Raw genomic sequence first — 13,249 nt, 5'->3', positions numbered from 1 at the left:
TTTAGTCTTTCTTACTTGTCAACTGATTGAGAACTTAGGGTAGGGGGAAGAGGGGTGTTATCCTTTCAAATCCCCAACACCACCTAGACAACCAGCTAAGACAGTAATGGCACGTTTGAAAAGGTCATAAATTCAGACTCTGCCTCTTCCCTAACACATCCTAGGGTTACTTTCCAGCTTCATCTCATCCTTTGAGCAATGCTGTCCTATCCAAAACTCAGCCTAGAGCCCAGACCTTAATCTGATTCTTTCACTAGGTCTCTTGGAGGTTCGTCATCTGTACACTCCTACTCCTAAATGCAGAAAACAGACAAATATCATTTATCCTCCCCTTTCCCCTTTGATATGCCTTGTATTGGGCAAAATCTAATTTTACTTTATCCATTATCTCTGCCAAGAGGCATGATCTTCAAATCCTACTGTTCCCAGTTTACCTTCCCTGTGGCTATTTTCCCATTCAGAAAGAACCCAGAACTTAAAGCCCTAGTTAACTCTTAATAAAGCTTCCAAATTCCTCTGCCTTTGTTTCTTACCTTCTCCTGGATCCCTTCATCATCACCAGCAAAGTACAAAATAGGGACATTGAGCTCAGAGGCAGCTACCCATTGAAGGACGGCTTGTAGTTGTTTGTTCTGAACTGTATCCGTTAGGTTGTGATTGCTGACAATCACCTTGGGTGCCGCACACTCTTCAGGAGGCTGACCTGATATACCTCTCATTTCATTATGGATAGCTTGATAGGCATTCTGCAGGAGAGCTTCTGCTGACCCTGTGCCCTTGACTGGCAAACACTCATACAAACTATCTGGGAAGGACGAAGTTAGCCTACTGGCATCTCCAGACTTGTCATCTCCCAACTTGTCATCGCCCAGCTCTGCCAAAGAAGAATCACAGGACTTAGCAATGATGACACACAGCTTCATCACTGAGTTCATCAGATGTTCTACCATCTGCCCACTCATGTGGCCATCTATCTGGCTGACAACCATCTTGGTCAGCCCAGAAAGGGCACCAGGGGTCTCATCATCTTCACATAGTTTAGGGGGAGAAGGGGCTAAAGGTCTTTCACACAACTTCCTATCTTCCTTAACTGGCTGTTCCGGCACCTTGGGTTCAGAGCTCTGGTCACGCTTGAAAATGGTCTCACTAAGCAAGTTCCGGATGAAATTGAAGAAAACACTCCTTAGGTCCTTCTTTTCTGCTTGTTCTTGGTCACCTACAATGGGAGCAGACTTAAGGCAGGATTCATCAGGAACTACAGGAGTCTCATTGGCAGGAAAGTTGGTGGTGCCAGCAGCTTGAAGGAAGCTCTGTGCATCCCTTCTTCCTCCCTGGGCCAGGTGATATTGAATCAGAAGTAGGGCAGATACGATCAGGTCCTTGGCCCAGGAGTCTGAATCACATATAAAATTCTCAGGTTTCTCTGGGGGATATGGAGGAGGGCTGAGGTTGCAAATAGCTTCAGGGTACTCAAAGGAAATGTCTGGTGAAGGCTTACACTGTGCGTTGGGAGCTTCAAATGCTGCATGCTGGAAACCTACAGATTTACATTCTTTCTGTTGACTTTTATGCCACAAGGTGAGCCCCTCTTTGATAATGTGTTCACCCAGAGTTTTGGCACAAGTCTCCTCCTCTGATTTGGGTTCAGAATACATTTGTTCTCTCAGTTTAGTTTCAGATTTCATGGCAAAGTTCACATTTCGGTTTCTAGGATTGCCCATGCCTTTCACAGAGATGAGGGAATGACTCTCAGCCGTGTCTTGGGCTTTCCTGACATGCTCAGGGACTTTCTTGACAAACACTACATTGTACAGCTTCCTTAGCATGGCATCCATGATATCTGCGGCCTTCTGGCTTCCGTGAGTGAAGACAGTTCTTTTCACAGCCGAGACAAACTGTGTGTCCGTCATGAGGGTCCCTGTGATGCTGTGGAGGTTCCTCATGAAGGAGTCGATGAGATCCGAGACCACATCTTTTGCATGCTTGAACAGAACCTTCTTCAGGAGTATGGTGGCAAGCGTGGTGTCTTTCACTTGGATCTTCAGTGTCTTCATGATGGAGACCATTATATCGGACACCACACTGTTAGCATAGGTCATGATCCCTTCACTAACAGAAGCTGTAAAGTCATCAGGCCCTTCCTGCCCGCGAAACCTCTTTCTCTCCAGAGGAAAGAACTTTCCACCCTCTCTGGCATAATCTCCATTACGAGATTCAAACACTTCCTTATAGAAGAAAGACTTCTTAGAAGCAGGCTTGTCCTCTGGACCCTGTCTTTCTTTGGCGCGCTCCTCGATCTTCAAAGCGGACTTGTATTTCAAATTTGGGGGACTTTGTGATGATCCTGAGGCTCTGTCTCCAGAGCCAGGAGCCTTGCCTGGGGCAGCCTTCCGGGAACACTCAGAGACGGTCTCATTCACAAGCTCTGATGCTACCTGACTGAGGCTTTTGGTGGGTGGGGGTTCATTCCCCATGTACAATGACTGATGGACACATTTGTTTTCAGAGCCATCGATCTTCTCATTGATCTCTTTGCGGGCCATGGCTATGACTAGATTCGTGAGGCGGTTAGCATAGAAGGAAACTTCATCTACCGAACTCCCATTGCCCAGTTGGGCCCTGGGGCCCTGGCAAGGATTCTCTTTGCGAGTTATCTCAAAATGCAGTCTTTCTGGAGTACCCTTGGTGGTGTTGTAATAGTCTACAGAGAAACCTTTCTGTGGGCCTCCTGAGTTGGACGTTTCCCCACCAAATGATTCTCCGGGTTTGAACCTAACATCTTGGAACTCTGCTGTACTTTTCTCCAGGTCTCTGCGGAGCCAGCTGAGCACTCTGACAGGATTCGTGGAGGTGTCCTTAAAAATAGACAAGGATTCATCTGACTATAACCAAGTAAAGATATGGGATATTCAAGACAACCTCAAAGTTTAGTTACAAATGTCGTCAGCCCTCTCAACATTGCTCCATCTTGGCAATAAAAGTAACCATTTATCGAGTACTCACTGTGTATCAGACGTTGTTCCAAGCATTTTAAGACTATTATCTCATTTAATTAGTCTCATAATAAACCTGAGATTTAGCTCTTTTATTATCCTCATTTTACAGAGGAGGAAATTGAAGAACTGAGAGGTTAAGTTTGTAACTTATTTGAAATAATACAGCTAACCATTGATGGAGCAGAAATTCCAGCCCTGGCAGTCTGACTCCACAGCCCATACTCTCAGCTAGTGCATTATATTGCTTCTAATGACATAAATCTTTAAGGTCTGATAGTCTGCTATCAGGCATCCAGCTCCATCCATGTCCTTGTAAAGGACATGATATCATTCTTTTTTAATGGCTGCATAGTATTCTATGGTGTATACGTACTACATTTTCTTTATCCAGTCGATCATTGATGGGCATTTAGGTTGATTCATGAACAGAAAACCAAATACTACATGTTGATACTTACAAGTGGGAGCTAAATGGACACATAGAGGGGAACAACACCCACTGGGGCCTTTTGGAGAGCGGAGGTAGGGAGGAGGGAGAGGACAGGGAAAAATAACTAATGGGTACTAGGCTTAATACCTGGGTGATGAAATAATCTGCACAACTACCCCCATGACACAAGTTTACCTACGCAACAAACGTGCATGTGTACCCCTGAACTTAAAAACTGAAAAACAGATCTGACAGTCATCAGCTAGATAGAAGAGTTAGCATTTGAACGGAATCAGATGTTTTCCTGTTTTAATATTAATTGCTATTTTCTATGGTTTACCTGTTTTTATTTAGACCTTATTATAAGTATAGTTTCCAAAAAATGAGAAAATTCAGGGAAAACTGTACATCATTAATCACTTTGCCAGGTTGCACAAACACTATCTGGATATGTTAAAGGGCTTCCAATGGACTGACATCATTTAAGTTAACAATCTGATTTATAATTCAAGAGTTAATATGTATGGGCAATTTATTTGTTTTGTGTGAATACAGATTCTTTGATGGACACTAGCTGTGATAAGCATATGAACACGTTTACATGTTTATAAATTGTACCATCTGCATGTGGGAAAAACTCTGAAACATAAAATAGCATAATATATATGAAAGTATCCTATTTATTATCAAATGTAAAGAAACACCGTAATTATTGGAGTTCATATGTCTATCTGAGAATGACCACAAATATTGCCCACCTTTAAAGAACAATTTGGTATTTTTATTACCAAGTGCCATATAGTTACTAGTTACTATTTGTGAAGTACTCGTAATGTTTGCCAGGCACTGTGCTAAATGCTTTACAAGCACTATTTTGTTTAATCCTCATATTCGCCTCGTAAGATCGGTTTTATTCTTCCAGTTTCACGGGTAAGAAAACAGAGACTTAGAGAAGTTAAATAGTTTGCCGGGCATCTCACAGCATGGTGGGGTTTCATATTCAGATCCAATTCTGATCCTAAAATCTGGGCTCTCCACCTCTACAATATCCTGCTGTGCTTTGATTACTTGGAAAGAAAGGAAAAGCAGTTGTGCTAGTTGTCTGCAGGACTGGTTTAAGTGGCTTGTTACCATGTCGGAGTTAAGGTCCATTGTGCTTGGTTCAAAATTCTCCCAGTGGTTCTCCTAATTAGAATAAGAGCTACTATACGGGGTATCTTGTGCTTTAGCGGAAAACCACACATCATCTATAGCACACCCTTCCAGACAATCTGATTCTCATTCTCTTGGAGCTATTTTACAACTCTATTAACTGTAGATAACTGACATCAATGCAATATAATTTGTGTCTAGACACCTATAAGGGGAGGGTCGACTGACTGCCTCTCCCACTGTAGAGAAGGTCAGTTTTGCCTCCAATGACACGTTCACTTCAATATCTCCAAGCTATATGTGTCTTTTGAACCTCACCAGTTCCTTGTTAATAAGTTAAATAAAATCTTTAACACATATTCATTTTTATATATGTATGGGAGTCATTATTTTACCCTTCTTTGAGAATTATCTTTTAACGGTTTTGGGAGTCTTCCGCCAAGATGCCCAATAGATCCACCTAATGGAGATAAATGTCCTCATGAGACAGGTGCACCAGGTGTGTCTTTTCTTAGCCCCCAGAGTGGCAATAGAAGTTTGCAGACATTCGGTTTTTCTAGTTCTAATTTTCCTCTCCACTAATTTTTTTTTGGTTCTCATTTCAGTTTGTTTATGGCCAATTGGTGGCAGCAATGATTGCAAATTTGATTTTATTGTCCGACCATTTGGTAATCCCTTTTGTGGAGTCATGATTTATAGAGTTATATCCTCTGTTGGGTGCGAGGCAACAGAAAATTTGTTTTGACAGTATTTTTTGTCCACCTTAAGTTCATCAGTTAAGACATTGTGCTCACTTGGAAGAAGAAGTGCTCTTTGATATCTGGACAAGTGAGTTTTATGTTTCTGGTTTATTTTTGACACAACGTGTGGCTGAAAGTTTAGAATTGAAGCTATAAACTGTCTCTGTCAGTGTCTGTATTGCTATGTGTCCGTAATTCAGAAAATGTGTCTATAATTCAGAAAATGTTAGGTGTAAGCAGCAATGTCTTCCTCCAGAGAGTATTCATGTGTTATACTATGAAGTCTCTTAAAGGATGTTTATTCTGATTGGTACATGCTCACACACACACACACACACACACACACACACACACTTATGTAAATTACATATTCTTGATATCCCTCAAAAATGAGGAAATCAGGCTCTTAATATTTAAAATATTCAAAGGGAACGCGAAGAAAAAAAAGTATTTTTACGGAACCTACCTCAGAAACATTTTAGAAACCCAAGTTCACATAAATTAGGTAAATCTTTGGCAAATAATACTAGTTGAATAATTTTGGTTTAATAAAAATAGCTATGTCTTTTCTTATTTATCAATGTTAAATATTATACAATTGTATGCTTTTATTTTACTTTGATATGCTTTTCATAAACTTATACAGGTCTACAGATCCAAAAATGCCAGCATTACTTCTATTTAATGTTTAAGATTATGAAAAATGTAAATTTGCATTTAACCAAGTTCAATAATTATTCAGACAAACTTTATTTCAACAGTTATTATGTTTTGTAGTATGTCAGCCTAATGATAAGTTTCCAACATCTTTATATAACTTGAAACACTGGATGCTATTATATTGAGTTAATGCATATTCATTGGATATGTAGATCATTTCTAAGTAAGATGGAACACTGAGACATTGATGGCTAAGCATAAAGTTTATATGCTTTTGCTTATTTTTTTTTATCACTTATAGAGAGGTTATATCTTTAAGTCTGTTAATGAGTCTATTCATCTTCTCTGCTTAAGTGGTATAAGGGGTGTATGTGACTGGAGGAAGTTGTCTTCCTCTGCAGTCACGAGTTCTACTTACCTGCATTTCAGCTGGTGTGTGATGTTCCCAATTACATACTCCTCACCCCTAGTTTTTTTGTGATATAGAAAGAGGGTATATTCTTTCATAATCATAACTGTTAACTTTGGGTTAGCAGTTATGATTAATATTAGTGGTTGAGACTATTTCAGAGAAGTCGAAATGTATACCTGTTTGTTTTCCTAGGGACTGCAGGTGAAACCTGGTGGAGAGCATTTCTTAGGCTTGACCTCCTAATCTCAGGACAGTAAACAATAGAGGGCTTTTTTTTTTTTTTTTTGAGATGCTCTGAAATGCTTTTTTTTTTTTTTGAGATGCTTTTTTTTTTGACTTGCTCTGTCGCCCAGGCTGGAGTGCGGTGGCGCAATCTCTGCTCACTGCAAGCTCCGCCTGCCGGGTTCATGCCATTCTCCTGCCTCAGCCTCCCGAGTAGCTGGGACTACAGGCGCCGCCACCACATCCGGCTAATTTTTTTGTGTTTTTAGTAGAGACGGGGTTTCACTGCGTTAGCCAGGATGGTCTTGATCTCCTGATCTCATGATCCGCCTGCCTCAGCCTCCCAAAGTGCTGGGATTACAGGTGTGAGCCACAGCGCCCGGCCAATAGAGGGCTTTAAAAATCCAATCTGAGATTCCTTATGAGAACTTCCGGTAAAGCATACTTAAGAAGGCCTATCCAGTTGCTGCACCTAAGTAAATAATCAGGCCAAATCTAATGAGACTAGCTTCATTTGTGGTCAAGAATAATCTTACCTTGAGATTATTTTAATTTTTATCAAAATGGGGAAGCCTACAGGGAAAAAAAGTTGTGCTTCAATAGGAAACTAAGCATTGTCTACAGCCTATCGACTAAGTATTGTCTTCAGTCTTCCACATTACCTGATTCTCAGTCTGTGGGAGCTATTTTACAGTTCTGCAAGCTGTAGATAATTGATAGCAATGCAAAACAACTCTTGTCTATAGTTGTGAAAATTCCGTCTAGTGGAAGTCTGGTTGATTTCCCTTCCCCATTGTGGAGCAGGTCAGTTTTACTTTTGTTTGCACATTTATTTCAATATTCCTGATCTGTAAGTGTATCTTTAAAGAATTCTCCTTTGAACTGGTGGTAATACCTAACCGATTTCCTCACTAGTGAGGTAGGTACAATCTTTCATATGTATTCATTTTTGTCTCTGTATCGAAGTGATAATTTTACCCTTTTTTTGAAAATGATAACTAGTTATTTACGAACAAGCACATCAACTTGCAAATAGGTGTGTTTCCATAATTGGGCTGTAACAGTGCAGGAAAGCCTTACTAGAGTGCAGCTGTGGGGTTTATTCTTTTGCCCTTTTCAATTTAAAAAAAAAAACAACAAACCCAAACTGATTGGGCATAGTGGCTCATGCCTGCAGTCCCATCACTTTGGGAGGCCAAGGTGGGCAGATCTCGCTTGAGCTCATGAGTTTGAGACCAGCCTGGACAACATGGCGAAAACCCATCTCTACAAAGAGTATATTTTAAAAGATAAATAAAATTAAAAAAATAAAAATAAAAAACCAAATCTACAGCATAGCATAGAGCTTTACAATGGAGTCCACAGAATTGTGTTAAGTTGCTGTGTTCATGGGTTTTTGATGTCTATATATTTTTAAACCTAAAATGTGTATACCGTATGTTTATTATTCCCCTCTATCCACGAGGATTTTGCAAAAGGTGTTAATCAAACTGTAGTGACTGAAAACTAAGTACCCACATTTCCTTTCTTATCAATGCAGTCCATGACCAAACATCCATCTCTTCAAACCCCTTTATCCTCTTGCAACCTTCCTCTTCTTACGCAATAGTATTCTGAGCAGTTAGGGAAGGAAGATGCCAAATTATCTCAGTATTTCTGAATCCTGAGGCAAATTTTCATGTCCATGAAGGATAATGTAAAAGGAATTAATGGGTTTCATTTTCTCTGCTCACCATCTTTTGCTTCAGTAGTTTTAAGTCAGCTATCTACCTCCCTGTCCTATTTCTCTTCTCCACCTTTGTCTCAATTAAACATACTTTATAAAATTTTCTCTGACCACCTCCCAGTTTGAAATGATCAATTCTTTAAACACAGCAGTTATTGTCTAGAAAATACATTTGACAAATAATCATGAACTGCTTTTCATTAGTCCAACAGTTATTCAGCGCTTTCAAGTGACATTTCTATATTCTTTTTTTTTTTTTTTGGCTTTTTATACCACTTTATTCAAACCTGAGAACCTCAATATAAAACTAAACGCTGGTGACCCATTTTCCTAATTCTGCATTATTGTAAATGTACAAGTTCTCATAACAGTCCAACACTTAAATAGATGAAATCGTCTCTGATACATGGTAGCTCTCATATAAGGAAAATACCGAAAATAATTAGTGCAATATACTGAACTGATCAAAATAAAATGAAGGCTGGAAAACAAGGCTGCAAGATTGTTCCTAACATATTGCAATACTTTCTGTTACAAATTATGGGTACATTGTTCCTTATGGTTCTAGTCATGGAGGAACAACTGAAGCCCCTTCCTGTCAAAGGGGGAGAGAGAAACAATTGGCTGTTTTAGTAACTGTACATTTTGTATACTTTTAAGCAACTCTTAAATATTACAGAAAAGTCATACATATATGGAGACTATAATGCAGTACCCTATTGACAGTACAGCTGAAGATGGAATTTAAAATAATGAAGTTTAAATATACATAATTGTTAGTGCATTGACTACATTGTGTCACAAGCGAACGAAAGTCCCCTCCCTGCACCAAACAACAAAACCTATGTCATGGCCAGCAGTGATTAATCGGAAACCACAGACACCTGGTTTATTTCATTTTTGTTAAAGAACTCACATGTTTGAAAGAAACATTATCCATTAAGATGCATTTATTAGTTCTCAAATTCCTAAAACAAGATGGGGTTGCATTAGATTTTTTTTAACCCCATTAAGAAAAAAAAAACAAAAAAACAGGACTGGCTATAATTTAGATGCCGTTAACGCTCTTTCCACCCCCCCCCCCACCTTGTATATGTGGCATAATTTATTAAAATATGGAATGTTCATTTTAAATACGGATACCCGGAAAAAATGAACATTTGCCTGAATACTACAGCTAAGCATAAATAACTTTAGAATCTCCTTCTACAAAAAGAATGTTTTTGAAAAGCCCAAATTAGTAAATTCTAAATTTTTTTCACAGGTGACTGCTGTACCAGTGTGGAGAAATGGGCAGGTTAACTGTGGGTGCAGATAGTCATTTGCCTATATTCCTAGCGATGAGAAATTATTCCCCCAACCTTCCAATGAAACCAAATGTACACATAGTCCTCGTTTTTCCTTATTGCTGTAACATTAGTAAGAGGGACCCATGCATGTTATTAAAAATTAAGTTCAAAACACTTAAAATAATTCTGTATTAGAAACTTGACTCTATCATAAGTCTCTTCTTTTGGAAGTCACACTGGGCTGGTTAAATGGTCCAATTGCATTGTTACTAACATTTGAGAAGCAAAAGACTATTCCAGCTAGTTCAAACTGGAGGTTTAATCACTACAACACGGCCGGGCGCGGTGGCTCAAGCCTGTAATCCTAGCACTTTGGGAGGCCGAGACGGGCGGATCACGAGGTCAGGAGATCGAGACCATCCTGACTAACACGGTGAAACCCCGTCTCTACTAAAAACTACAAAAAACTAGCCGGGCGAGGTGGCGGCGCCTGTAGTCCCAGCTACTCGGGAGGCTGAGGCAGGAGAATGGCGTAAACCCGGGAGGCGGAGCTTGCAGTGAGCTGAGATCCGGCCACAGCACTCCAGCCTGGGTGACAGCGCGAGACTCCGTCTCAAAAAAAAAAAAAAAAAAAAAAAAAAAATCACTACAACACTGACTCCTGGTTGGTTGTGTGGGTTCAGTAAGGGCTACTCCTCTTCCTCTGGCAGAGCAAACTCCTGCATTTCGTGGTTCATTCTTTGGCAATTTTTTAAGCTATTGCCATGAACATTTCATTTACATTCATTGATGTTTTAGCCGATGTCTTCATGAATAATAAACTATTGTCATCTGCATAGGGCTGTACTTCCTGGAAATCTACTGCTCTTTTATTTGCTAGGTCGGCCTTGTTTCCTGATAAAGCTATTACGATGTCAGGACATGCTTGCCTCTGAAGTTCTTCAGCTCAATTTTTCGCACTTGCAAAGGACTCCTCATTTGTGATATTGTATACAACGATGGCTGTTTGTGCTCCTCTGCAGTACATTGGCGCTAGGCTGTGGTATTGTTCTTGACCAGCTGGATCCCATATTTCAAACTATACTGTAGTGTCATCAAGACACACAGTTTGGGTTAGAAAATCAGCTGAATCTGTAAAACCGCTTTAATTTATCCAAAATGTCTATTTTCTGGCTAAGAACCATCATCACTCTTAGATCTCTTCATTTTCTCTTCACTTCCATCACCAGCACTAGCAGTTGGTTTTCTTTTTGGGCTCATATTTCACAAAGAAACAGCTTTTATCACTTTGAGAGTTAACCCAATGGTACTCTCTTGAAATTCATGACATTGGCCTTTCACAAAACGAAGCACTAGGCTTGGTTTGCCAACAGCAGACTCTCCCAGAAGTACTAGTTTGAACTGGCATATTTTATTTCCAGTATTTGGGCCGTTGGGTCTTGTTGCGCCTCGATTAGCCATGTTCAAATTTGAAATAAGTCCCTAATTTCAGATTCTTCAATGAACTTCCAGAATTCAATGGGTCAATTTTGTTCTTTCTGGAGGTAAAGAAACCTGAGATGTGGCAAGTGGAGCCACGGGCTGAAGCCCCAGGCGCGGCCCAGAGGACAAGAGCTTGTCTATGGCGGTGGTGGTGGGGGCCGTGGCATCTGCCCTCGGGGCCGCTACCCTCACCGGCATTTCTACTTTCATATGCGTATTTTTTATTTTCCGAAATGAATGATAAGGTTCAGCGGGGCAGTAATTGTTATATTCTTTCTTGTTTCTCACTTAGTGAAAAATCACTAAGTTCATTTGATTTAACATTGAAACTGATCTGCCTTTTGCTTCTCCAAATGAAAGGGCAGAAGTAAATAAAGATCTAGTAGAAGCAGTTTTGGTTGGCCCTCAGTCTATAGTAATTGAATATTTATTATCTTTATGTCTTAATGTCTTACGTAGATTTGTTAGTATTTTCTCTTTAAAACTTTATATAGATCAGCCAGATTTGGACAAATAGAAGAAGACGGGTCATTTGCATTTGATTACATGCAAATAAATGTTTGATAAATGTTAACTTTTTTTTTTTTTTGAGACAGGGTCTCACTGTTGCCCAGGCATGGTCATAGCTCACTGCGACCTCAAACTTCTGGGCTTAAGTGATTCTCCTGCCTTAGCCTCTCAAGTTGCTGGAACTACAGGGGTGTGCCACCACTCTGGCTAATTCTTTTTTAAGTAAAGACAGAATTTCACCATGTTGCCCAGGCTGGTCTCCAACTCCTGGGCTCAGTCTTCCTGCCTTGGCCCCACAAAGAGTTGGGATTTCAGGTGTGAGCCACCGTGCCCAGTCTGATCAATGTTGTAATAGTACAAAGAGTCTATTAATAATAGTGATTCCATTAGATTATGAGATCCTTAAAAGGAGAGGATTCTAATTTATTGTTATATCTCTGACCCTGACAGTCAGGACAGTGTCTGTGCCAGTTATTGATTTACTGTCTCTCACTCTAAATCCACCTTTCTTTGCCTTGCTTTGTGACACCAGAGCTGAACTCTAAACATTTCTCCTTTGTAGTCGGCTTTGTCAACAGAGGGTACTGAGGGATACTGCCTCGTCAGAGCAGGAGGAAAGGGCTTCCCTCTGGCAAGTTTCCTGTGGCAGCCACATTCTCTCCAAAGAGATGGGAAGCAGCTTTGGTTGAAGGAGAGGGAGCTCTTGTGAGTATTTACATAGTTTCTTCCTTGTTTATGTAATCTCAGCCTGGGGGTAGTAGCTGCTTCCTGCATTTGTTATTTCTGGGATTCCTAGAGTCCTCTTTTATGCCTTTTAGTAGTTAACTATGTTTTATTAGTAAATAAGTTTTAAATGTTAAGTTATTGGTATGGTTTCTATCTTCTAACTAGACCCTGACTGATACATTGCCTTATACTAAGTAAGCATTTAATAAATGTTTGTTGAATGATGAAAGAAGGATGACCATGTTACTTAGATCAGAGTTTATAGTTCTGAGAATTTTAAGGCATCCTACATTTTAGAAAATATTTTCTATAAGCCTTGGAGACATTTATCTCCAATTCCTCTCTGTTTGAAAATTAAAATTTTATAGCTGTGATATACAGCTGACATATACATATTTATATATACCTATATGATATATGTTATATAGCTCATGTGTATATATATGTTTCATTCGTTGTAGCATATTAAATATCATAGGATGGGATTTTTTTCCAGAAAACTATAAATCAGAATGTTTTGTTCTGTGGGGGTTGATTTCCCACCTGCCTCAAGAATCCCACCTTGAAAAATAAGAGGTTGGTGGTATGGTGGAGAGAATAAGGCTACTCTTCATGACAGCCCCCAGAGTCTTCACCTGGTGTTTATGAAGAGGTTGACCCTTACCATTTTCCAGTCCTGGGCTTGGTTGTCTCCAGGAGAATAGATGCCAACTTTGCATACTCCATTTTGGCTTTGTAACCAGTCAACCTTATGTGCCATCTGGAAGTAGGAAAAAAAATGGAGAAAGGGTCATCACAAGAGCAGATTTTATGAAAGTAAGAAGAACGCGGTGAAGGGCTGAGGCGTGGGAAGCACGAACAACGCCTTCAGTAGAAACCTTCCCCAACAGCCACTTCAGACCCA

At 40.0% G+C, this 13,249-nt stretch overlaps 1 protein-coding gene and 1 pseudogene across 7 annotated transcripts in view; both read right to left on the bottom strand.

Moving 5' to 3' along the window:
- Positions 1–13,249, bottom strand: part of AKAP3 (A-kinase anchoring protein 3) — a 43,050-nt gene that overhangs the window by 12,511 nt on the left and 17,290 nt on the right. For all 7 annotated transcript variants that reach the window (XM_033223131.1, XM_033223134.1, XM_033223132.1 and 4 more), the window contains 2 exons: positions 13,010–13,105; positions 534–2,855 (listed from right to left, as the gene is read on the bottom strand). In XM_033223131.1, the coding sequence (XP_033079022.1) occupies positions 534–2,855; positions 13,010–13,105 (2,418 nt within the window). The remainder of the gene's footprint in view (positions 1–533; positions 2,856–13,009; positions 13,106–13,249) is intronic.
- On the bottom strand, positions 8,211–11,723 carry LOC117090766 (annotated as a pseudogene).

The sequence above is a fragment of the Trachypithecus francoisi genome, unplaced genomic scaffold, assembly GCF_009764315.1.
Source record: "Trachypithecus francoisi isolate TF-2019V2 unplaced genomic scaffold, Tfra_2.0 Lachesis_group11, whole genome shotgun sequence".
Taxonomy (NCBI): Eukaryota; Metazoa; Chordata; class Mammalia; order Primates; family Cercopithecidae; genus Trachypithecus; species Trachypithecus francoisi.
Note: the sequence above shows the minus strand (reverse complement) of the source record. Positions and strands in the feature narration are given on the sequence as shown.